At 36.6% G+C, this 25,305-nt stretch overlaps 3 protein-coding genes and 1 pseudogene across 3 annotated transcripts; 2 read left to right on the top strand and 2 right to left on the bottom strand.

Moving 5' to 3' along the window:
• Positions 1 to 870: 870 nt before the first annotated feature.
• On the bottom strand, positions 871 to 7,464 carry LOC120002958 (UV radiation resistance-associated gene protein). The gene is made up of 6 exons (XM_038851830.1): positions 6,975 to 7,464; positions 5,461 to 5,667; positions 3,809 to 3,989; positions 2,719 to 2,867; positions 2,040 to 2,267; positions 871 to 1,196 (listed from the first exon to the last, which is right to left on the bottom strand). The coding sequence occupies exons 1-6, from the start codon at positions 7,152 to 7,154 to the stop codon at positions 1,080 to 1,082; spliced, it is 1,062 nt and encodes a 353-aa protein (XP_038707758.1). The 5' UTR covers positions 7,155 to 7,464; the 3' UTR covers positions 871 to 1,079.
• A 2,754-nt stretch (positions 7,465 to 10,218) lies between these two features.
• LOC119996101 lies at positions 10,219 to 11,485 on the top strand. Its single transcript, XM_038842622.1, has 2 exons — positions 10,219 to 10,303; positions 10,665 to 11,485. The coding sequence occupies exons 1-2, from the start codon at positions 10,219 to 10,221 to the stop codon at positions 11,270 to 11,272; spliced, it is 693 nt and encodes a 230-aa protein (XP_038698550.1). The 3' UTR covers positions 11,273 to 11,485.
• A 115-nt stretch (positions 11,486 to 11,600) lies between these two features.
• Positions 11,601 to 16,515, bottom strand: LOC119996108 (annotated as a pseudogene).
• A 3,500-nt stretch (positions 16,516 to 20,015) lies between these two features.
• Positions 20,016 to 22,813, top strand: LOC120012713 (probable aldo-keto reductase 2). The gene is made up of 5 exons (XM_038864191.1): positions 20,016 to 20,360; positions 20,470 to 20,670; positions 21,137 to 21,309; positions 21,434 to 21,536; positions 22,235 to 22,813. The coding sequence occupies exons 1-5, from the start codon at positions 20,142 to 20,144 to the stop codon at positions 22,571 to 22,573; spliced, it is 1,035 nt and encodes a 344-aa protein (XP_038720119.1). The 5' UTR covers positions 20,016 to 20,141; the 3' UTR covers positions 22,574 to 22,813.
• The last annotated feature ends 2,492 nt before the right edge of the window (positions 22,814 to 25,305 follow it).

Genomic DNA, 25,305 nt, shown 5'->3' on the forward strand with positions numbered 1-25,305 from the left:
ATCGTAGGACACTAATTTTCTGAACCCATCCAACAAATCTTGATGATCACGAAACAGAGCAACAACCTCTGGAAATATGTCTCCCACACTTTTGCCTTTTGTTTTGCTTCGCATCAGAACATCAAGGAACTGGGCATACACATGTTCCTCGTCTTGAAACCGGGTTCGTACCTTGTTTACAAAATCCACTGATTCCTGAATGTCGTCACGGTTTGTTCTTCTTCTTTTGGGCGCCAATAGGATATTGAAGGACTCTATCATCTCATCATTGCCGTGAAACAGATCATTAATCTTTTCCACCATTGTTTGGATGTCAAACTTTGTATGTTTGATTTCAGGCATGATCTGTTGATACAATCGTAAATTGTCAATGTTCTTCTCAAATGTTTTTTGTACTTGTTGGACGAAATTTTTGCAGGGAACATGGAGATGTTCTTCAGTTCTCTGGCATTTTGTGGATTATGCCATCACTTGCTCTGCGCTTCTGCTACTACTCGTTTCATGGTCTCTGTAGTTTAGCCAAAATCAACAACAAAATCGACAACGGAGAGTTACTTGTTCTCTTTAATAAGGGTTGGATGGATTCAGATGATCTCCAAATAAAGGATTGACAAGGAAGAACGTGTTTGGACGATTGAGCTGAATAAATACTCCTATAAAACTTATGATGCCACTCCTATAAAAATTATGATCCAAAATTCCAAACTACTTCCATGTTGTTTAATAGTAATTCTGAATTTACACTACTAATTTTAGTATCAATGAACACGAACAAGGAAACCTAATAAAAATATAGAAGCCATTAGCAACATTGGAAGGATAACAAGCCCTATTCTGCCGTAGCACCATAGAAGATGGATTTTATTTAACAAAAAATGAAAAAAAAAATCTATTCATTCTTAAAGGGGATAGCTCAAATTCAAACAATATGCTATAGGAAGAAAATACATTCACGTATCCAAGAGTTGGATTAGTGACAAAAATTTAAGGTAAGATGCTTTTAAAAATTTGCACCCCTGTAAGAATACAAGTAAAAACATATGCTAACTTGTTGAATTACAGCTAAGATTGAAATCAGATCAGATATCTATATATTCTGCAGACTGGATTTTCAGCATAAGCTCCTTCAAGTTACCCAGTACGTTACTTGGTCCTAAACTCTCTTCACCGATGAAATTCAAAAGCTGCTCTAAATCCTGCATACAGACAAATAGCAAGCTCAATTCAGATGCATCATAATATTTTATTTACTCAAAAAGAACTTCCACAAATCACAGAAATGCCACAAATCTTACAGGATATATTAAAATCGATTATGGAAAACGAAAAAACTGATCAACACTAGATGCCAAACGCTGAAAAGGTTATAAAGTAGTTGATAGACAGGGAGACCTTTTCAACGGTTCAAAAGTTCTTGCTCAGGCGGGCACAATCAACTGTTTCCAAGTAAAATTCAGGCTCCTAGAAACTCGTTAATTAGCAACTTGACAGGCCCAGTATTCAAAGTACGGTTTGTTTGAATTTCACATGAATTCTAATTTAGAAACATTCCCAGTATAGCTAATAAATATAAAGACATTTGCTTGGGTGAAAACGGCAAATTGTTAGTTTGTTAGTAGTGTTTGGCCTCCTAGGATCAAGGCTTAGATCAGTCAAGTTCATAGTTATACGAAACACAGTTAACTTATTATAAGTTAAAAATTACCCTTTTATTCCAGAATAGTTAACAAAAACTTGATCTTCCAGTAACAGTTACTCCTGGATCCTTCACACCTATTTTTAAACCCCAAAACAAGCACCCAAAACTAAATTACACAGATGTTCAACACAAAAGGTTCAATTCATTAGCAGCTACAAGAGTCTGGCTTGTTTTGCAATAACAAAGCCAATTACTAATATCACAGTATTCAAAAGAGACTGGTATTTGAACAGAATTGCAAAGATAAACATCTGTAAAACACAGTGCGAATTAACAATTCGCATTTGGAATTTAATAGCACCCATCAACCCCGAAAAGATATATTATAAAGAAATCAAACCTTGTTTAGCAAGAATACAGCATAAGCTGCTCTCGTTGTGTCTTGGCCTTCTAAAAAAAGAGGAAATTCTACGGCCTTTGCATCTGCAGAAACATCTGTATCTGGTGGCAGATCACATGATGTAGCCTCTATTGAAGGCGCATTGACATTGATGTATGAATGGGAGCCACCAAAGCGCACAGGGTATCGCAGAGGAACTCCTAAGTACGAAGCTATAAGTGATACTGCCTGCAAAGTTAAAATCAGAATGTTATATTCGACAAATAAGAAACTAATTAAATTTGAACAAGCAGGTAAATGGCAATAGTTTTGTGCCAAAATAAAAAGGTAAATGGCAATAGAATACCATGACAGAATGAGAAACACTTCTTCTCTTGCCATAAATAAACAAAAAAAAAAAAACACCATACCCCCACACCCACCAAGTCCCGATCAATCCTTAAGACACAGATTCTATAATAATGGACAAAAAAGTGGCAGTGCAGTATTGCACATTATAATCAAGAAGACACTTTCTCAAATAACCTAATTTCCCTGATAAAATATTTAAGAGTACATCCTTCAAACAAGTAGATATCGAAATGCATCCATGAAAAGTTGAGAACAGTATGTAATCCTCCATAACTATGACAGAACAGAAAGCTACCAATAACTATATGTGCAAAGAGAAGTGACACACATGTGCAACATATCCCAGGGCAGTCGCAGACATCCGAACCTCCTTCTTATCAGTGAAAAAAGTCATCTTAGTGAAAGGAACCATGGTCAAACGCAGACCTAAAATTGTCAAGGATCCTTGATTGACAGGTTTAGATACAATAGAATTTCCTGTAGAAGCCAAAACAAAGGACAAAAAAATGGTACAAGTAAGAAAACAATCTCTGGCTAAAGTATTCAGAGTGAACAACAAAGAAGTATATTACACAAACACAGAAACTGATATGCTATTAAGAAGTTGCTAGGAATCTCTTAATAACCATTTGGCTGAATGTCCCCGAAAGCAAAGTTTCTTCAGAAGTAAGAACCAACCATATTAGCTAGAAAATACCCTATAAGATGTCATGGATCTACATTGCGTAGATATTTGAACTTAGACTTTCATGACCTCTTTAGCTCCCGCATCAAGGTCCCCATCCGGCAAAACACTCATGAAAGTACAACTCCTTTTCATTCTTGGTCATGCATTCTTCCCCTGACCTTTCTTAGTCACCAGCAAATGTCTACAAGCAAGGGACACTCTGCATTGCTCCTACGGCCCGGCCATAATTTCACTCTACTCCCATTCCTTGCTTTACATCGACTTCTTTCGGTCAAGGATTCCCTTTCACAAACACCATTAAAACCGGATATAAAGTATAAACATTCCTAGCAACAAACAGCTTCTTCTACATATCATTTTGTTCTATTGCAGACCTCCAAAAACACCTTGTGAGTTGTGAGCATGCCAGATATCGAACTCGAACCAACCCAGCCTACCTTATTTGTGGCAACAGATTTTCAGCCAGAAAAAATTAGAATGCAACACAATCATTTGCCTTACTTCTTTTAAAATAATTTAGCACAAAAAAATTAAAAAAAATCTGAAACAAAAATATGGTAGAACTACTAAATGACATCTGATAATTAATGGCATGGTTACAAGTAATATGAACAAAATGTCAATGAAAGCGTATAGGAAGTGCAAATTTTCAAAATTGCTTAAATTATGGAACCATTGCTCATTTGGGTCATTGTTCAGTTTCTTTTACTGATAACACGCTAGAATATACCTGTTCTACTAGTACTTGGGAATGATTCAAGTTCTTGCTCTTGTGCAGGTCCAACGAAGTTCTTCACAGGATAAAGTAAAGAAACTTGGGATATCATGTATTGTTGCCTCACTCTTAGCATCGTCTGTAAGTTCACGAGATGGGAATAACCCCTTTCCCCATCAATGGACCTGCGTGATTCCTAATAAAAGAATAGTCAAAACATTAATGCAACACCTTCCGAAATCCAGTAAACAAAAAGCACTTTTAAGTTCTATCTATTAAAAGAGATTGAGGCATTGAAGAGGTACATCTCCTGCCGGGAAACAAATTCAAAATTGTAAACATTTAAAATCAATTTTAAAAAAACAGAGGCCCACTGTGGGTTAAGGATTTCTTTAAGGTTCAACTTCTATAAGGTTTATTTTCGTGTTTAAAGGATACAAATGCTAGGTGGTTTGAGATATTTATAGGTCTAGTATCTAAGCATACTAGGCACGAAATCCTCGTAAAAGTTGTTCCTTCATTCACTAAACAATAGGCAAATTTATACATACAGAGTCTACAGACTTTCTAGCACTACCAATCTTTCAGAAAAATGCACTCCTAATAAAAAATGAGAGAGTGAAGACTTAAGATTTGACTAGGATTTTTTCTGAAAAGGAGTCTGACACTCTGACTCAAACATTTGCATAGATAATTGGCTTACTACTGCGAAGTTCAGGTTTCCCAGGCATTGTAACAACTTCCTAGGTCAATTAGCCATGCAAAATTAACCACTGCACTTTGCTTCCGGACTTTTGTTCATTGTAAGAATCTGTCTATAGGCTTCACCATCTTGGTTGTCTCTAAGAAAGTTTCTTTTGCATTCAAAAAGAAAAGCAAAATTTTTTTGCTGGCAAAAAAAACAGAAAAGAAAAGCAAAATAACTACAATTTATTTTGTGAGAACAATATACATATATATACATATACATATATATACATATATATATATACATATATATGTATATGTATATATATATATGAGCCATGGACTACTTAATTCCAGCAACGAAAATAAATGTAAGCATAACTACTTCAATTTTCTAAGGACTATAATACAAACAAACTACAGAACTTTAATGAATATAAAATTAAGACTAAATACTAAATAAAAAGTATCTAGTGAAAGTGAACTTGACCTAGGTCAACTCCAGCACCACAATAGAAAATGTCTTTGATCTCATTTTCCTGGAGCTCTTTGTTTGATTCAAATATAGCTTTTAAGATGTACTTAGAAGAAATTATAATTTAAAGGTTAAATAGGAGGAAGCAAACTATTAGGGATCCTAGGGTAGGTTTCTTCCTTACTTTGTTATACCTATGTGGGATCTAATGTTCAAAGTTCTGACTGTGAAAAATGGCAGATCAATGGATTAACTATGAAAAAGTAAGCGCTCATAGGAATTGGACCATTTACCACAATCAAAACAGGTGCATTTGCATCACAGATGCAGAACATACTGTATCCAAAAAAATACAAACACCTCACAGTTCAACCAAGAAATCAGGATGTTCATATGGATCATCAAGTTCTAAATCATACAATGTAGAGTGCCTGCTGCTCCCCTAGAGCAATCCGGGGGCAATTATATAAATAATAAAGTTATCTTTTCCATTCATCAAGCATACCTGTAAGCACTTGTTAGCTGCAGAAAGAGCTGTCCCAGCAACCAATAATGATCTAACTTCCATACTAAGCCTTTCCTCACTACTTTTAGCATCATCTGCCGCAATCTTGGTATGCATCAACATTTTTTTCACAACTGACTTTTTAGTATCTACTCTTTCATTCATCTCGTCAATAGTATTTATTCTACTCAATGACTCAGCTTTGGCCTGCCCACCATGATAAAGCCCCGCTAATCCGCGGGCAAATAGATTAAGAATTTAAGATCCAATAAATCAAGAAAATAATATCTAAAATATTATGTAAAGAAACTCCAGATTCATATTAAAATCAATATGGGTACAGGAGAGCACTAATGTAATATAACTGGAAAGAAAACCACGACACAGACATGCCTTTCCTCATTAATTTGCACAATAATGTCAACCCTAAACCAAATGAAAGCGTCATGAGTTCATATCCAAACATTTTTTTAGGAAATATTCAAAACCAAACTTAAGCCAACCCCTCTCCAACAGAACCAAGGGTTGCGTACATATCCCAAATAGGTGAACAAAAGAGTGAATTCATTTTTCCTATCCAGATGACAACAGACGAAGCATATACCTAGAGTGCTAAAATCAATCAAGATGAAATTTCTCAGTTCAGCAGACAAAAACAAAGACAAGAATTTTGAGGTTTTCCACGAAATCAGTTATTCAAAACCCCAAAACATGAACAGCCTAGCTCAATTTGTGAAGCTTTAAGCAACTGAGCCTAACAAATGCAATGTTAGCAACCTGACAATACCAAAACAATATATTATCTTCTCCTTTGTTCTTTTTGCTATTTTTGGGGGAACAAAGATATTCTAATATGATACAAGAACTGAAAATCTGATAATGCTGTTTGATGGTTACTTTCACAGAACAAAATCACAGTTTACTCAGACTGCCAGCAAAATGAATATGTAAATTTGAAAGAAACTACAGTATGCCTTTCACACTTATGGACATAATATATTAGATTTAAAGATAATAAACATTTAGAAGGACCAAAGTAATCAATTTATGATCCCGGCACCCTTCCAAAATAAGAAACTGAGACTTCATACTTGTCTGTGACACTCTTTGTAAAAGCGTAAAAGCATGCATCATCAATTATACAACTATCAGATTTAGTTGAGTTGCCCTTTCTCTTTCTCTTCCTTTTTTTTTTTTTTTTTCCCGAGCCAGGATTTGTATCAAAGCAACTCATTTAGCATTAAATTCATTAAATTTGATTTCATCTCATAGGCATCCAAGGCAACAACATAGATAAATACTCTAATACCCAATGATGAATCAATAAATTCATCATGAATTCTAGATGTAATGTAACTGTCATTGGATTAAAGAAAATCAAGAATCATGTATATATTTGTTAGTCCAAGGAGCGAGGCTCCCATCCCTGCGACACCTAGGAACAGTAAAATCTACATAGCCATAATATCTCAGCAAAAGAAACATGTCAATTACTTCAACCAATACAAACCTACCTGAATGAGTGTCTCAACCTTTTCCTCAAGACACCGCTTCTTCTCCTTGGCTTCTCTGACCGCAGAAGAGAGGCTCCACAGTCTTGCAACTTCTTGTTCGTAATCTTCCCATTCGATCACCTTCACATTCTCAGAATCCCTCTTCTTCAGCTCTGCAGACAAAGTGCGGTCTCGATCCATCAACAATCGAGGAGGATAGAGCAAGTCGTGAATTCAAGAAGAGGTCATGGCTCGACCTCATCGTCCTGATGCCAACAATTAGGGTTCCGTGTCACTAAGCCATTACTTCTCCTCGAGTTTGAGTATGGTACTATGAACTGGATTCTCCCCTCTTTCTCTCGGGAAAAAGGAATCTCCTCTCTATGCGGGGTTGGATTTTCTCGGGAAAGCTTGCGGGGATTCCTCTGTCTGTTGATGATGGTTTCGGTAGGCAAACGCGAAAACGAGAACAAGAAGCGGAGACTGGTGCCAACGATGGTCTTGGAAAAAAAAAAAGGAGACTGGTGAAACTCTTGTAGGGGTATTTAGATTATTTGACTTCGTTTTAGATTAAAATATAATATTTATGTGTGACAAAATATAACATTTCCTCACTTAACTATACACATTGTTTCACTTTCATCCGTAAAAATCATCCTTAAACTATTAAAAAATATCTGTTTGTCCCCCAAGTAATTCTGACACCGGAAAGAACATATGTGACAATTCACGTGACATATACTTTACACGTTAACAATTAGGGCTTGACATCGGGCTTGAAGCCTGATGATCCCAAGCCCGATATTGATCAGCGGGCTTCAGGCCGGGCTTGATTGGGAAAATGCAGCCCATAAAACTTGAAACTTAAGGTCGGGCTTAAACTATTAAAAGGTATCCATTTGTCCCTCAAGTGATTTTGACATCGGAAAAAACATATGTAACAATTCACGTGACATATATTTTACACGTTAGCAATTAGGGCTCGACATCGGGTAGGACCAACCAGACCCTTTCAAGCCCAAGCCCAGGCCCGGCCTGGCCTTGGCCTAAGCCCGATATTGATCATCGAGCTTCAGGCTGAGCTTGATTGGGAAAATACAGCCCATAAAAATCGGGCTTTAGGTCCGGGCCCGGGCCTCAATCCTTGACTATTTATTATTTTTTTTGCATATACTCTTTCACTTTTTTTAATTGTTTTAGATATATTGTTAATGCATTACAGATGCCATGAACTATATGTAGATACATAGAGATGTCAAATGGCACATTCAAGAGTCAAACCCAAAATTGTATTTGATGTTTAAGGGTACTGCTAAATTTCAGAGTTGCACGCATAAGTTAGACCATTTCCAATTTACAGGGAGAAAAGATATATGTGAGTGATATGTAGATATGTGTGTGATATGTACATATGCATGCACAACATATATATTCACACCTACAGATACATGCAGAATATATATATATATATATATATATATATATATATAAGAATTCTCTTATGCGGATACCCGCAAGTTATATTAACTTACGCACCTCAATCTCACCATTGATTTGAAATATGTGAGACCCAAAACATTGGGCCCCACTTACCATTATATATCTATATATAAATTCTCTTATGCGAACATCTGCAACTTAATAATTTACGCACTCCATTTTTAAGTGTTTTCAAAGTATAATGGTAAGTGGGGCTCAATGTTTTGGGTCTCACATATTTCAAATCAATGGTGAGATTGAGGTGCGTAAGTTAATATAACTTGCGGGTATCCGCATAAGAGAATTCTTATATATATATATATATATATATATATATATATATATATATATATATACACAAACACACACATATATACATACACATGTAGAACATTAACCGACCTTCGGGCCGGTCCAAAGTTGGCCAGAGGTGTCGGGCTTTGGGCTAAGCTCGACTCCAGAAATGGAGCCCATGCCCGCTCGAGACATAGGGTCGGGCTACCTAGGCCCGATGTAATTTTGGGTCGGGCTTTTGGTCCGTAGGCCAAATGGTGACCTCTATTAACAATACACGTAGACTAATTTAACACACTAACATTCCATGCAGGCATCTAACTCTCCATAAGTTCATTCAAAAAAACAAAAAAAAAACAAAAACCATAGATCATTTACGCCCCCGCAAAACTCCTTTCTCCCTCACACCCTCTGCATTGATCTAAGCTATCTTCATTGCTCCCTTTGCTAAACGATTTAGCAAGTAAATACGATCAACCAGTGGTGGACCCAGGAATTGAAATCACTGGGGGCACAAAAATGATTCGGGTTGGGTTGGGTCAAATGACAAATGACAAATGACAAGATAAAGTTAGGGTTCAAGGCTCCGTTTGGTAGAGCGGAAAGTTTGATTTTCAATGTTAGCGGAAATGTTGCAGAAAAAAAACTGAGTTTAAAGCTGTAAAATATATTGTGAAGTGTTTGGTGAATTAAAAGCTGATACTAATGGAAAACTGTTACTAAAAGTGGACTAGGGGCTCATTTATTTTTGATTGAGGACATTAGGGTGGATTTGTCATATACCTAGTGTACTTAGTATTAAAAAAAAATGACCCCCAATGCTACAAAGGTGAGTCCGCCACTTCGATCAACTGTTAATAAATGGTTTCTCGATTCAAGCTCACCAGATCCTCTTCTAGGTACCGTAATTTCTTTTTTTTTGATAAAACCATAGCCTTCATTGAAAATCAAGGAACAGGGATACTGTCATGAATAACAACAGACAAGATGAAATCGGGACATTCCCCTATCCACCGCATAGGGCAATCAAAGTTGATAGAATTCCTAGCAAGCTTATGTGCCACCCTATTACATAAACGACGAGTATAACGCAAAGAAACACTCCCTATACATGAAATAAGGGATCGTATATCATCCAAAATGTGCCCAAAAGGAGCTCATTCATACGCTTCAGACCTAATAGCATTCACTAGGACCTGAGAATCCGATTCAATAATCAAGTTCGACACACCCATGTGGATGGCTAATTGGGTACCCTTCATTAAAGCATAAGCCTCTGCGACCGGGGGACCAAAAGCACCAGCCATACATTCCGATAAAGCTGCACATACTTCTAGGTACCGCAATTTCAACTTCGGTAACCAGTTCTTAATTTTGACAATTTTGATTTCAACTTTGATTTTGATTTGACCTGCGATTTCTATTTCCAAGCATTTATTGTGGGTTGCTGTTTCGATTTTGATGCATCTACTACTTCGATTTCAAAGTAATCATGTCTAAAAAGTTCTCTCTTTCTCTTGCTCTTTCAAAGGAGTTTTTAGTGAAGATACCTAGACTAGGGCCGAGACTCTATGAATGTAATAGAAGAGCATGGCAGAGTGATAGGCAAAGAATCATTTGAGGTTTTTTCATTCAAGAAATGTTAAGGTGCACCCACTTTCCTTTTTCATTTTTTTTTGTATGTTTGATAGGTGTTTATTAAATGAGTTTATTTAAAATTATTTCGATATGTCAACTAGATATCAAATATGTCTTTTTCGATGTCTCTCTCATTTAAAGGACAGAACAAATGCATTTGAATAGTTTAAGGATGATTTGAAGAAAAGAAAAAATATAAGGACGAAAGTGAAATTAAGAGTATAATTAAAGCACCAAATGTTATATTTTGCTATTTATATTATCCATATATATATATTACAGAACCATTACTTTGACCAGTTGAAGGGTTTTACGGGGTTTCTTCCATTGCAACAACATCAACCGATTCTCCCAGACCCAAGCCGCCACCAGAGCCGTCGAATTCTAACATGTCCTCTCCGGTTCCTAAGTCCGAAACGCTAGAATCCCCAACACCATCGGATTCATCGGTTGACAATAAATCCGAACAAGATTCTCTTGAGTCGAAGAATCTAGAACAAAGTGAGAAGGATCGAGAAGGAGAGGATGGGAAGGGAGAAGGAGGAGGAGAAGAAGAAGAGGAAGGAGAATGTGGATTTTGTTTGTTCATGAAGGCAGGGGGATGTAGAGAGAGCTTCATAGCGTGGGAGAATTGCATTGAAGCGGCGGAGAAGAACAAAGAGGACATTGTGGACAAGTGTTTCGAGGTTACTGGGGCTTTGAAGAAGTGTATGGAGGCTCACGCTGATTACTATGAGCCCATTTTGATGGCAGAGAAGGCAGTGGAGGAGGAGGCCAAGAAGGAATTGGAGAATGAGAAGAAAGCAGAGGGAAATGTGGCAGCGAATGAGAAGAAAGCAGAAGGAAATGTGACTGAGAATGAGAAGACGGAGGAACCCTCGAATTCGCAAGATTCAACTGATAAATGAGATGGTCAGGTTTTTTTTGTTGTTGTTGGAAAATCAAATAATTATTTGCTTAGCCTTTATAGAAATTTATTGATACTGATTAGAGGATCTTAATTAATTAAGAGTTCACCATATTTCGGTTATTTTTTGATGGAATGATGTTATAGCTGACATTGAGAAAAGGTGGAAGCTTTTCTATGACAATGAAGAAATAAAGCCCTTGTATTCTTACCATTGTTCCCTTCTGTTTAAGAACGATCTTGTGTGTCTTTACCTTCTGCATTTGATCAACTTGTTAATCGTGGATCAGCCAGTAGCTTCTGCATTGTTCCCTTTTGCTTAAGAATGAACTTGTGTGCCTGTAGCTGATATTGAGTAATCAGAAGTTGGGATGCTGATCCCAATTGCATATAATGAGATGTAGTGAATGATTGCAATTAGTCTACAAGGTGTATCATTTAAATTAAAATTATAATTTATCCTCACTCATTGGGCTTTTATAAGAAATTGGTTTGTTTGCAATCTTGTTTCAATTTTGATGAAGTCTTGTCCCTATCCCCTATGGTTGATAGAACAAGAGGAACTAAGTGTTGACTCTGCTTAATGTTATTTGGATATTTAGCTATTATATAGTTTTCATATGCTGCTGCTATTATAATTGAACGATATAGTTAACCATGGTTGTTAGTATATTTGTGCAACTAACTAGTAATTCTTTTTTTGTTGGATTTGTTTGTCGAAGCCGCTATTTGTTAATATAGCCCATTAATATCTTCTTGCTACTTGTCATGTTCTCCCAAATGTATTTTTATTCTATGGGTTATTAAGGCGAATTGGTGTAGTACTGCAGATGCTTGATTCTTATGGCACATCTTTTTCAGGATAAGCCTGGGAATTTCCTCTGCAACCTATTCTTCGGGTTTTAAACTTTTAGCAGTTCATGTTGCCTTCATTGATATACATGGGAAAGGTTTGCTTGTTTCCATGGATGTTGGGTTCATATTTTGACAATTGTTGAACTTTTAGGTTGTTAGTGATTCATCTTATAACCGATTTTCATTTCCGTACTGGTAGACTAGTCACTCTTTTCAATATATTTTATGGATCAGATCTGTGGAGTTTGCAATTAGTTTAAACTTCATATCTAGTTGCAGAATTTCAATATTCAATACCTCAAATACGGGAAGAATTAAATTTCTAGTTTTCTACTCTAACTCCCTGCCTTGGATCAGGTTGTTGAAGTGTGACAATCATTCTTAAGTAATCAGAGTTTGAAATGATGTTCCCAGTATACCTGCTGGGAAGGCTTTATGGATTTAATGTTTTGCCTTGTCAATTTGTTGGTTGAGTATATGAGTGAAATTATCCAATATTATGCCCACAATCAAAATGCCAAATTGTCAGTCCTGACTTCATTATTTTGAAACTTTTATTATGCCTTTTATTGCTTCTTGCTTCCCTTGTATTGGAGAGGCTTCAATCCCATCAATTTGGCTTTTCTATTTTCAGAACTACTAAGATATAGTATATCAAATTAGGTTTATGCGACATCTCAAAGTGGCTGGTGCGTTTATAATAAAAGCTATTCTTATTATTGTGATAGTGGATTCGGATCTCTTTAATGTACAGTTGCACCAAACAATCAACATATAATATCATATAGGAAACTTTTGAGTGAGAATGAAGAATCACTTACAGTCCATTTCTTATTTGTTCTTTACTTTGTGTAGGTGCTTTTAAGTGCTTTTCATTGATTGCTTTATTATGCATGCGTGCTACATTTGCACAATGAACACTGTTCATATAGTTTCTTGAAAATATCCACTGTTCTGCACCTGATGGGATAGGATTTGGTTTGAGTGACAAGCAACAGGCAGGATTTGGCTTTGATTGCAAAGTTCTTATTTCCGTTAATCAAGTCCTTTGCTATATGATGTTGGTCTTGCTCTGTGCCGCCCTTGGTTAACTAAAAAAGTCTATTGCCTAAGCTGTTTACTCGGTACATCGGAGAGCTGTGCTTCTTCTTATGGTTCTCTATCAAGCTGCTGAAAAGTATTTGTTTCATATCATTGCATTTTCCACTAGTCCATCATCAATGAAAGTTCTCTTATTTTTTTCTTACTGAAATTTATATATGCATATGACAATCATCCATGAAAGTTATCTTCCTTTTCTCAAACTGTAATCTATATTTGGCTATATACATACATCAATAGTGAAAAGCTGGATATTAGTAGTCACATTCTCTATTTTCTACTCACTCATTGGATTTCATTGCCAGTTTTTTTTTTTTCTTTTTTCTTTTTTTTTCCCCTTTTTGAAGTTTGTGCTACTGCGGAAGGTTTAGTGTTTCACAATATGAACTACTGGGAAATTTTTGCTTCGTTCTTGGAGCTAAATTAGAGGAGAAACTGACTAAAAAGGTGGCTCATCTACTGTGTCAATTTGCCAATGGACCAAACTATGAGATAAATTGTAAGTGGCAGATGCACTTCGTTACCTCTAAGTGGCTTCTTGAGTGTGTTAGGCAGAATGAAGTTGTCGCTCTGGATTTGTATTGTCCAAAAGAAGTTCCTGCTGAAATCAAGAATCAGGGTTCTTACACTTAACCAGATTTCAGTCCAAGCAGTTTGAATAACATCTGGGGAGAGCCTGTCTCACTTTGTATGTCAATTGATGATAAGTTGCGAGTAAATCATTTAAGATGGTATGAACGTGTTCAATGTAGAGATAGCGGTGTAGCGGTGTAGTGGTGAAGAGAATCAAAAGAATTTGTATAAGAGAGTGTAGGAAGTGGAGAGGAAGACCCAAAAAGACTTGACTTGTAGTAGCAAGAAATGATATATATTTAATAGGAGTTATATCTAGATAAAAAATGAAAACGAATACACGTAGTGGATTTCCACTAATTTTCTCATAGATTTATGTAAACTTTTGGGATAAAAGCTCGGATGATGATGATGATGATGATGAATAATCACCCCTAGTATCAAGGGTATTGGAGTTAACCACTTCAAGGGAGTGACAAAACAATCGAGTGCTCAATGGAAAAGAACAAGGATTTTAGAAGAAGATAGCAAGAAGGATATGTTTTTGGGTGAAGAACATGCAAGTGCTTCTATGGCGAACCTTCTACTAATCTTGTTCCTGGTGTAGCTGCAGCTCCGGAGGACTTGCTGGAACTGGCAACTATGATTCACAACCAGAAGTCACCTGCGAGAGAAGTGGGTTCCTCATGTCTGTTCAATCCTTGGCGAAGATAATAGAGATTCTCACCATCAGTGGGCTATCCAAGAACTGGTTAAACAGGCCTGGGGAAAAAATGTTTTCGGCAATTCTTCTGAAGATCCAAAAGATAGATGGTTTTTAGTGAGGTAGAGACTAGAGAGAGAGAGCCTCAGGTTGTTGGTTATGAACAAGATTCTTACGACAGGTTTGGCTGCTGACAGAGTTCTAACTCATAGTAGCATGCATTGAAGTTTTATGATGAGTTGTTCAAATGAAAATTGAGCTTTTAGACCATATCACCATAAGCAGACATCTGGCTGATTGAGGTTCCAGGCATGCCTAATGCTGCTTTTGGCATATACAAGGGCCATTTCTGGCCTTAGTGTGAAGAGGAAAAAAGGAAAGATTAGCCTGGTACTGAGATAGCAACTGCAAACCTTTGAACTTGGTTTGCTTGTAGAACTTTGTATAGTGAATTAATGTCTTTTATTCAAAAAGAGTGTGAAGTGCTCAGATGAAGTCAGTTCAACACTTTAACGTAGTTGGAGAACATTTTCTCAGGGGATTCTCTCTTTCTTTTTTATTCTTGGCTGCGGACTTTGTAACATTGGCACCACATGGATTCAACGGAAGCGGTTTGTCTCATGTCCCTAACAACAAATCTACCCAGTGACGGATACTCAGAGAAGGTCTCAACAACCATGGGCTTGGTAGGAATCATCTTCACCATACCAGCATCACCGTTTTTCAAGAACTTGGGCTCCTTCTCGAGCTCTTTGCCAGACCTTCGGTCAATCTTGATCACATGTTCTGCAAACTTTTAACTGCAATGTGGGGGATTTAGAACGGGGGCATACCCATTTCGATCTGGCCAGTGTGGTTCATGATAATGACGATCGACCTGAGATTTGAAGCTGGCAAGCCTCCTTGGCCGGATCATCCATCCTTGGAGTTGGATGCAACAAAACCACGTTTGAGATCCTTGTGAGGTGAGGTGAGGTGAGGTGTTGTGAGGTAAAAAGTTGTGGTGTTGTGAGGTGAGTTCTGTTGACAAAAAGTGTTTGTCATGTCACAAAAAAAACTATCCTGAGGTGAGTTGATGTGCAGTTTAACGTTTGAATGAACACATCTATGGTGAGGTGAGGTGAGATAATAAATTATGAAATTTGTGTAATTTTAATTATAAATTGTAATAAATGATTTTGTGAACCTAGTTTAGTTAATTACTATTTATTATATAATGATTTATTTCCTAAAAAATACATCATTAATTTATTTTATAACACTAAAATATATTATACAATAATACATCCTAATAATTTAATTAATTGTTTTGTACTTTATAACTAAATAAAGTTTATAAATAAATTTTTATTTAATAAAAAACCAATTCAAAAATTAAGATTCAACTATTATTTAATTAAATATTGTTAAACTGAAAAAAAAAAAAAGGCATGCGTCCTTGTAATAATATGATGCCACGATTACAATAAAAACAAGAATAAAATTTCAAAACTATTGTAAGGATGCCATGTATACAACTATGGGATTAAAAAAAATAAAAGAAAATAAAATCTTCTGTCGTTTACGAAAAGTAGCGTGTAGTAACAGCAATTAGCTGTCATCGTACTGCGGCAAGAGGAAAAGTATCTCTCAGATGCTTCTTGTGTCATCGATAAATGGTGACCGGAGTGCCAAACGGGCCCATTGAACCCGGACATTACCACCACTTGGCCCAAAGGTATCAACGATACCAGGCTTCATAACACCAGTTTCCACACGTTCTACTGGAACAATTCCAATGTCACCAATCTTATAAGTGGGAGAAGTAGAGGCTTGTCTAGGGGTCTCTTGGGCTCCTGAATCATGTGCAGGGCCTCAAGGAGGGTTGGGCCTTTGTACTAGTCAAGATTGTCAGTGTTGGTAAGGTTTTCTTGATAATTAAGTGGGTTGTGATTGTGATTATGACTGGGACTCAGTTGGTTTTACCGTCCTTTATCGGTCAACCATCAACCAACTCACATAGTCGAATCCATAATACCACCCGACCCATGTAGAGATGGGTTGGTTGATGGTTTTTAAAGTACAAACTATTCAATAAATTACAAGCTTATGAACAGACGGCTTCAATGAGACATGAAGAAGTATCTGAAAGCGATTCCAGGCAAAGCAAAAGGACTGGAAGCAAGGGACTTCTTCAAAGGATGGTAAAAAAGCTGGTCAGAACAGAGTAAGGAGAGGTAACGGTGCTAAAGGTTCTGAACAATCTCAAAAGCAAGGGAAATTCCCTACTTGTGATTTGCAACATGATAAATCACTTGAAAAAAGATTGCATATTTAAAGGTAAACATATTTAAAGTCGATCAGAACATGCATTTAAGGGGACACTTGATTATAGATTATTATATGTAAAGGGTGAAGGGAAGACACTGACAAGGTTTGCTGACAATGATTGGGTTGAGAGTGTAGATGACAGTTAGAGCACCTCTGGTTATGTTTTCACTCTTGGCTCAAGTGCTTTCTCATGGTGTTCCAAGAAGCAAGATGTTGTTGCTTAGTCAATAATTGAAGGAGAGTATGTTTCGTGCATCATAACATGCCTTTGTGTTTGCTACTTTTACAAATGTGTGCAATGTTGTGTGTGTTGGATCCAAATTTATACAGGTTTTGAGGGAAGGTGATTTTTTCTAGAATCATAGGAGGAGAATGATTATGAGTTTTGTTGTACATATACTTTTTTGGTGGTATGTTCGTTGGCGTCACAACATTATAAATAGTTTAAATATTCAAACAAATATAATTTTAGCTTGTTGTGTTATTCAAAATTTTCTGATGGGTGTTAATCCGGACTAGAACATTATCAATGAACTTGATAATCAATTAATCCAAGAACATGAAATTCGTGTGCAAGCCAATAATGATGAAGATTCTAGGCAAGAAGTGTTTATAAGGAACCATATAGCAATTACAATGCGGAATGACTATGTTGCAAATAGTTTTTGAAACTTGAATAATGTTCTGTTGAGTTATATTTTATTTTATGTCACAGCTTTGTTACTCTTAATTACAAATTTGGTTTCTGTCATTTATTGTTAATGAAAAAGTATGTGTGATGGTTGATTATCAATTCTGATGTCAGTTCTTTTGGTTGTAATTATTATCCTCCTAGTAATACTGTAATGGTTGAGTCATTTTGGATGAAAGTTGTCGATTTTCAAAGAATGAATTATGTTAGTTGAGATGCTATTGGTGCATTAATTGTGATCTATTGTGACTTAATTGTTATATATTTGCTTTGATCAACAATATACTTGTTTTAATTTCTTATCGTGACAATTTTTGTTAATTTAGAAATGTTTTATTAAAAATTGGATATTTTTGTAAGATCAAAAGATATGGGGGTTAACAATCTAGAAATAAAAAAATGGATCTCATCACATAACGTATAGCTTCAACTTCAGTTCTCACAAATAATTCACTCATAATAAAAGTCACATTGAAGTTGGCTAAAATACTCTCTCAAGAAGCGTATGAGGGCGGAGTAATGTAGTAAAACAACAAATTCCCACATAAAAGTCATAAATAACGGTATGAAGAGAAATAAAATTAGATCTTGTCAATGGATACCACTTATCAAGAATCTTGATGACGGGATTTTGAACAATTTATGGAATATGCATGGTAGAGTTATGGTTAATTAGTTTTTAAGAGTGAAATTAGGGTGCTAGCAAAGCCGAGCCCTAAGGGAGAATATTAATCCATAAGAATAGGTGCCTACCCATTTGCGTTCATCGTAGACCAAGAGGCCCGATGACCTCAATGTAGGAATCGAAGTCTTCATGCCCAATTTCCTTTGCATATACATAGTTAATAGTATTGCACAATGCATTGTGCATAGTTGTGTGTTTGCAATTATACCTTGAGTATGAGAAATGAGTATCCACCAGGAAGGATTAGAGGTTAGAGGTTAGAGCTTTTAGTTAATCGTCTTCATCATTATTGCTTTAGTTTGATGCTTGTTCACATGTTTACCAAACTCTCGGCCCTTTTACTTTTCTGCACTTTATTTGTTATTGTTTACGCTTAGCTATTTAGTTAGTGGTTTGCATTCATCCATCAAAGTTGTATTTGTTTCCCTATGGATTCAACTCCGGACTCTCGGATTTCATTACTTGCCGATTACCCTACACTTGGGGTAAGTACACACACTCACATTTTTGTATTAGTCACTAGCATGACAATTCATTCTTGTCTCATCGCTATGGTTTGAATGAACTCTACCTTTATCTTCTTCACGGACACCATGTTTACAACATACAAATCCCCTTGATGTAACTTGTTCATTTTTGGGGCTTCTATTTAAAAAACTCTTTCTTATCGAGAACCCAACTTGTTTACCATAATGACACCAATGCTCCCAAGCCTCATCAAGTGTATCAAATTCAATGTCTATATAAGGGGTCCAATCTTGATCATTATTGAATGTCATGTTCAGAACTCGTGGTATGAAATTAATTTCTAATCAGAATAAGCATGTATACAACATGCCTTGTTATATAAATGTAAAAACAAAACTATAGTTTTGCAGCACTAAGCATGGTGTACAGTAGATAAAAAAAGTGAACCAGTTTATAAACTTTGCTTTACATCCAACACAGGTAAAAGTATTGTACTTGAGAGTCATCGTCGTCCATGAGGATAGTCTCCGTCGTTGGAGAGTGGTCTCCGTCGTCAGTGAGAGTGTTCGTCGTCGTCGGTCTAGTGGAGAATCGATTTTGAGAGGGAATGGGTAAGAGAGAACCAATTTTGAGGGAGAATGAGGACGAGGGAGAGGAAGGATTTTGGTTTTTGGGAAGTGGGTGATTTGGGCTTTGGTTTAATGATATTAAATCTCATCCGTCAGATTAGATGGATGGCTGAAATTAAATAAATTTTAAATTATTCAAACTCTCTCCCCTTTTCGCTATGAAACTATGTGAACTCTATTAGATTGTGAGTGTTTTATCTTATTTTGAAATATTAGATGATGAGTCTTCAACAAAATTAGTTTGGATGATTAATTTCACAATAAATACTATTTTTCGTGCTCTAAAATATAACGAGCATCTCGAACGGTAAAAAATGATATAGCGCTTAATATGTTTTGATATTAGTGTCAAAAACTAATATCAAAACATATCAAGTGTATACGCTACAATGATAATATATTTCAAGCACTCCATAAATAATTTTTTGTTCATATATTTAGTATAAAAAGTGGAGTCGAGTGGAGAGAAAAAACGAGGGAGTGTCACATGTTGATCAAAAAGTGGTTTTGTAGGTCTAGTTTTTAATCTTAATCAAGAGTCCACTAAATTTAGACATTATAACATCTAGTAATCTTGTTTGACGTACTTTTGACATCCATTACATATGTCCTTGCGCCAGCATCCAATCAATCTTTGGCCATCAAAATTGAAGGTAAAACTTTTTCCCTTCCATTACGTACATTCTTACGCCAGCATTCAATCTTTTGAATTTCCACAAACAGTCTCACAAAATGTTGATCGGACGTCTACACTCCCCTCTCCTATATAAGACACAAGCTTCCATTCCTCTCGTCCCTCTCACTGAGTATTGATTGCACAACTACAGAGTCGGATTACTTGAAAGTGAAGAAGGAATGGCAGAAGCCGTCGTGAAGAGGATAAAGCTGGGCTCACAAGGCCTGGAGGTATCTGCGCAGGGACTAGGCTGTATGGGCATGTCCGCCGCCTATGGCCCTTCTAATCCCGAACCCGACATGATCGCTCTCATCCACCACGCGATTGACTCCGGCGTCACCTTCCTCGACACCTCCGACCTCTACGGTCCCCATACCAACGAGATCCTCCTCGGCAAGGTCTCCTTTTACTTTCTCTACACTCAATTTGTATATGTATGGAGTTCTTCTGTTTGTTTGTTTGTGTGTCTGTGTGAGAGAGAATCTTAATTAGAGACACACTGACCAGGCCTTGAAGGGAGGGGTGCGGAAGAAAGTAGAATTGGCAACAAAGTTCGGCCTTCTGGTAGTGGACGGAAAGATGTCAGTACGTGGTGATCCGGAGTATGTAAGGGCATGTTGCGAGGGGAGCTTGAAGCGACTCGATGTTGATTGCATTGATCTTTATTATCAGCACCGGATTGACACCACTGTTCCCGTTGAAGTCACGGTAATTTCTAAATTATGGATAAGAAATCTTGTGAAATAAAGTGCTATGCATTGATAAATATGAGTCTGTATGTCTCCATGCGTGATTTTGTTGCAGAGGAATTGATTGTGATGAGGAATATATGCCTCGTGCACAAATGAATCTACTTGCACAAAGCTGTATCGTTCGCTCTAACTGTTAGCAGGTTCCACCTGTGAACATCTTTGACTCAGTTCTATGATTTTTAGGGAGTAAGATCTAGAATGAATTTGTTGAAGGCCAATAAATGGTTTAGTATTTAGAATTTTTACATATTGATCTCTCTCTGTTTCAGGTGTCCCTCTTTTTCACACACCAACATACAAACTATTTATATGCGAACAAAATTTCTCTACTTTTTCTTTTGTAGACTACATATGCAGAAATCAGAAGTCGGAACAATGTCATGATTGAACATTCTTTGACACTTTCTTGTGTCTTTTGCTAGATGGGTGAACTGAAAAAACTAGTTGAAGAGGGTAAGATAAAATATATAGGTCTCTCTGAGGCATCTGCTTCAACGATCCGAAGGGCCCATGCTGTTCATCCAATTACAGCTTTGCAGTTGGAGTGGTCCTTGTGGGCAAGAGATGTGGAGAAAGAAATCGTTCCGACCTGTAGGTTAGGCATCAACTAATCCTAGTGAACTTTCAAAGAACCAGAAATTTATTTCGGAAAAAAAAAGTATGAATTGGTCATGGAGTGCTAATTTATAGACCTGACTTCCAAAGTAACTAATTTTCAGGGAACTTGGCATTGGGATTGTTGCCTATAGTCCACTAGGTCGAGGATTTCTTTCTTTGGGGCCGAAGGTGATTGAGACCTCTTCGAAGGATGACTTTCGACAGGTTAGTACAATTATTTCTTAAGTAAACATTTTCAGAATATATTAGGGGTACATTCAGTGTAACAGAACATTGTAGCATCATTCTTCATATGTTTCTGAATTCTGCCTTTTCCATAGATAATTTATCTTATTGAAAGTTTTTGTGACCCTGTTAATGAATTTGATTAGTAGTTGCCATTGTTTGATTGGCTAGGCTACAGCTCTATTAACTAATTCGTTTTGGTCACATAACAGTCTTCTAGGTTTTTTTTAATGAACGTATATTGTTTTTAATGTTTGTTATTTTAGCGTGTTTGAGTTTCGAACCTTCAAATTGTTCCAACACAATGGAGTTTGGAGAGGGCTGATGTACATAGCTTTACCATCCTCTGTTGTCGAGCGATTGTTTTCATGATTAAAACATGTGACATGTACAAAGTAAACTGGCATGCTAAAAATATGGCATGCCAAAATTGCTATCATCGTCAATTCCCGCGTTGGTTACAATTTATCCTCCCCTGCTACCTATTGCTTTACCTTGTTGAAATGTTTCACTTTGGCGTTTGCAATGAGCAAACAAGTAAAACTTTTGCATGTCATTCAAAAAAAGGAAAAATTGATTGGATCATGGGATAAAGTTGGCATCTCTGATTATTCGCTAAATGAAACCTGTGATCAGTTTATGTCAGTTTTAACACAAAAGTGTTTTTGTGGTTGCAGATACTACCTAGGTTTCAACCTGAAAATCTGGAACATAACAAAAATCTTTTTGAGCGTGTTGCTGAAATGGCAGCAAGAAAAGGATGCACCCCATCTCAGCTAGCACTGGCATGGCTCCATCACCAAGGAGAAGACGTTTGTCCCATTCCTGGAACCACTAAGATTGAGAATTTCAACCAGAACATTGGAGCTTTATTTGTGAAACTAACTCCAGAAGATATGTCTGAACTTGAATCTATTGCTACAGCTGATGCTGTGAAGGGCGACAGATATGGAGGATCGGTAACTACATACGAAAACTCTGAAACTCCACCACTGTCTTCGTGGAAAGCTGTATAAATGTGTCTTTGGTTGTGGCTTTGCTGTACCTGCTTTTCGTGTGCTATTGTCAATTTTGTATCTTCGGATACTTGAAAGTTCTGTGGTGTTATATATATATATATAGTTGCTGTAATGCTGGTGAATATGATTTTGTTGTCTAGAAAAGCAAATGATTTCATGCTTATTGAGTAATGAATGTAATCTTTCTGTTTGTTTTGAATAAGAGACTATTATATATCCTATTGTCTATTCTCCTGATTTCGCCTATATAGTTCATGCTGTAAGTCATTTTCTTTTTTCTGTGCAAGGCACACCATTTCTTTTTCTGTTTCTTTCTAACCAAACCTTGAGTTTAGTAGATGTTCTTGGTTGGCTGAAGAAGTCACTTGAGGAAATTCTACCACTGCCTGTTATATATCCTTTTTTCACTGTTTGTTATATATTCTTGGTTGATTCGGAAACTGTACGTGTGGATTAAAACGTTCTACCATTGCTAAATCTTGCACATGTGACACAAGAGCTTCTTTCACAATGTTGGTTGCTTCTTCTTTTTGGGAGAACTTGTGGAATTATATTATGAATTTATTCTGATAACATTTGCTACAGCATGAATTTTTTTTTTATTATGACGACTGAAATAATATGAAGATTAATTATGTATAGGTTGGTAGATAATAATTTTCTTTTACTCGGTTAACTAAAAGTGAGTAGTGGTAGAACTAGTTGTAATATCTGCATTCTGCAACATAAAACAGGCTACTGAAAAAATCAACTCCGATTCCCGACTGCGACCAACTTCAATCATACTTGAAACCCATATTGCGCCACCTCCGATTCCAGAGGATCTGCTACTCTGCCATCTCAAACTCTCAGCGTTCATTGCTTACGGGTCAATCCCCGTCCCAAGTCTGCTCAATTTTGTTTCAATTATGTTCTGTACTTCTGTTTATTAAGAAAAATATGAGTGAAATGTTGATCGATATGCTGAATCATATAAAAATAAATTATAACTAAAATGTTTATCGAAATTAAGGCATTGTCCTTTAATTTCAATTCTGTTTTTTATTCTATTTTCTTTCCTGGTTAATTTCAATTCTGTTTTGTGTTCAAGTGTAATTGTTCAATTCTGTTTCAACTTTCAAGTCTGTTCATCTAATTGGTTCAAGTATGTTCAAGTGTAATTGTCCAATTCTGTTTCAAGTCTATTCCTCTAATTGGTTAGGTAGGCCTTCTATTTGACACATTTGAATCCGAGACTTTGCTTGGGATTGTGGGTTCTTTTTGTGAAGAGGATAACGAAATGGGTGAGAAAAGAGATCCAAAGAAAGACTTTGCTTGGGATTTTGTGATTGTACTGAATTGTTGTCATAAATTCCTCCTTGGTGATTGATTTCTCCTTTTGACCATTGTACATCCTTGTTGGATTGTGCACATTCATAGAATCCCATTCCATCATTCCCGCTGACCGACAAAAATTCGACTCCGTCGAATAGAACACTGACAAATGCAATTGCTTCACTAGACCAACGTGGAGCACTCATGGTTTCTCTTATCACCAAATGGTCACCACCAGGATCAAAAATAAAAGTACTCAGCTTTCCCACAAAATTGGTCTTCATGTCCATACTAGAAGCGAGGTTTGTCACCAAGCAATCACGCCCGAAACTTCTAAAAGCTGCAGCCCTCATGTCTGATAAAACAACACATGCATTCACTGCATGCAAATGGATTGATAAATTGGGATGAGAACCCTGTTGAAACTAATCTTCTCTTGTTGCTTTGTAATAAGTGTCCCTGGAAGATATTTAATACTCCAATTTCCTTCATAAAACTTTGGTTATTTTTTTAACAAGAACTTGATTGTACAAGAAACTTAATACGACAAAGCTTGTGCTCATATACCTCCCAAATGACTTTTTACCATATCCAATTTTCGAATCTTGTAGAAATGACTTCTTACCGCTTAGGTCAAAGATTAACAAGTAGTTCTCCCCACCCCATTCAACTAATTTTTGATGTAGGATATTCACTTCAATACTACCTTTGTCAACTCCCTCACGCACATGCAAAACATAACCCATGCTCTTGTTTTCATCATCCGAGAAGGCTTTTACTAAAGAATTTCCAGCAGTTAATCTTTTTGAAGTAACAAAGGTGCTCCATCTTGTCGTAAGTAAGTGCCTCCGAGATTGACCTCTAAATATATGCTTAAATCGCCAATCATAACCATGAAGGTCCTCGGCAACTAATTCCTCGGTTGGAGTTGCCTGGGTCATGTCTAGAGGAGGAAGGCACTCAACATCGTGTTTATGGAGAACCGAAAATCCACCATGGGTACAGGTACTAGCCTATCTTCAGTAAGAGTTGTGGAGCTGAAAAGGCTGGAAACTGATAATCTGAGCCCTTGGTATTTCTTGTATCTGGTTCGTGCAGGTTCTAGGGCTGCTTTCACGATGAAGATGCAATGCCAAGTTGATGCTTCTCTTAATGGACTCACGCTCAATGGGCCTCTTAGTTCAAGTGGGTTCACTCTTTAATGACTATGGTTGTTAGTTTGGGCCTATTTACTATCTGGGTCATTGTCTTGCAAAGTATGGGCTTAGATTATTATAACATTAAATTTAAATTACATATATTCAAATGTAAGATATGTAAATCTTGTAGTCACATCAAATGACCGTTGTGTCTATCTTCTCTGTATATATCTTACTAAGGTTACTGTTTGTAACTGAGTCAATTGAATAACATTA

The sequence above is a fragment of the Tripterygium wilfordii genome, chromosome 1 (assembly GCF_013401445.1).
Source record: "Tripterygium wilfordii isolate XIE 37 chromosome 1, ASM1340144v1, whole genome shotgun sequence".
NCBI classification, from domain to species: domain Eukaryota; kingdom Viridiplantae; phylum Streptophyta; class Magnoliopsida; order Celastrales; family Celastraceae; genus Tripterygium; species Tripterygium wilfordii.

What these genes read in the sequence shown, in the direction of transcription:
- LOC120002958 (XM_038851830.1), bottom strand. Translation starts at nt 7,154, where the DNA reads ATGGATCGAGACCGCACTTTGTCTGCAGAGCTGAAGAAGAGGGATTCT. An exon ending in CCCAAGTACTAGTAGAACAG is followed by an intron (nt 2,868 to 3,808) that starts GTATATTCTAGC and finishes TGGCTTCTACAG; the next exon opens with GAAATTCTATTGTATCTAAA. An exon ending in CTGTATTCTTGCTAAACAAG is followed by an intron (nt 1,197 to 2,039) that starts GTTTGATTTCTT and finishes GTCTGTATGCAG; the next exon opens with GATTTAGAGCAGCTTTTGAA.
- LOC119996101 (XM_038842622.1), top strand. Translation starts at nt 10,219, where the DNA reads ATGTCTAAAAAGTTCTCTCTTTCTCTTGCTCTTTCAAAGGAGTTTTTA. An exon ending in AGGGCCGAGACTCTATGAAT is followed by an intron (nt 10,304 to 10,664) that starts GTAATAGAAGAG and finishes TACTTTGACCAG; the next exon opens with TTGAAGGGTTTTACGGGGTT.
- LOC120012713 (XM_038864191.1), top strand. Translation starts at nt 20,142, where the DNA reads ATGGCAGAAGCCGTCGTGAAGAGGATAAAGCTGGGCTCACAAGGCCTG. An exon ending in ACGAGATCCTCCTCGGCAAG is followed by an intron (nt 20,361 to 20,469) that starts GTCTCCTTTTAC and finishes CACACTGACCAG; the next exon opens with GCCTTGAAGGGAGGGGTGCG. An exon ending in CGAAGGATGACTTTCGACAG is followed by an intron (nt 21,537 to 22,234) that starts GTTAGTACAATT and finishes TTGTGGTTGCAG; the next exon opens with ATACTACCTAGGTTTCAACC.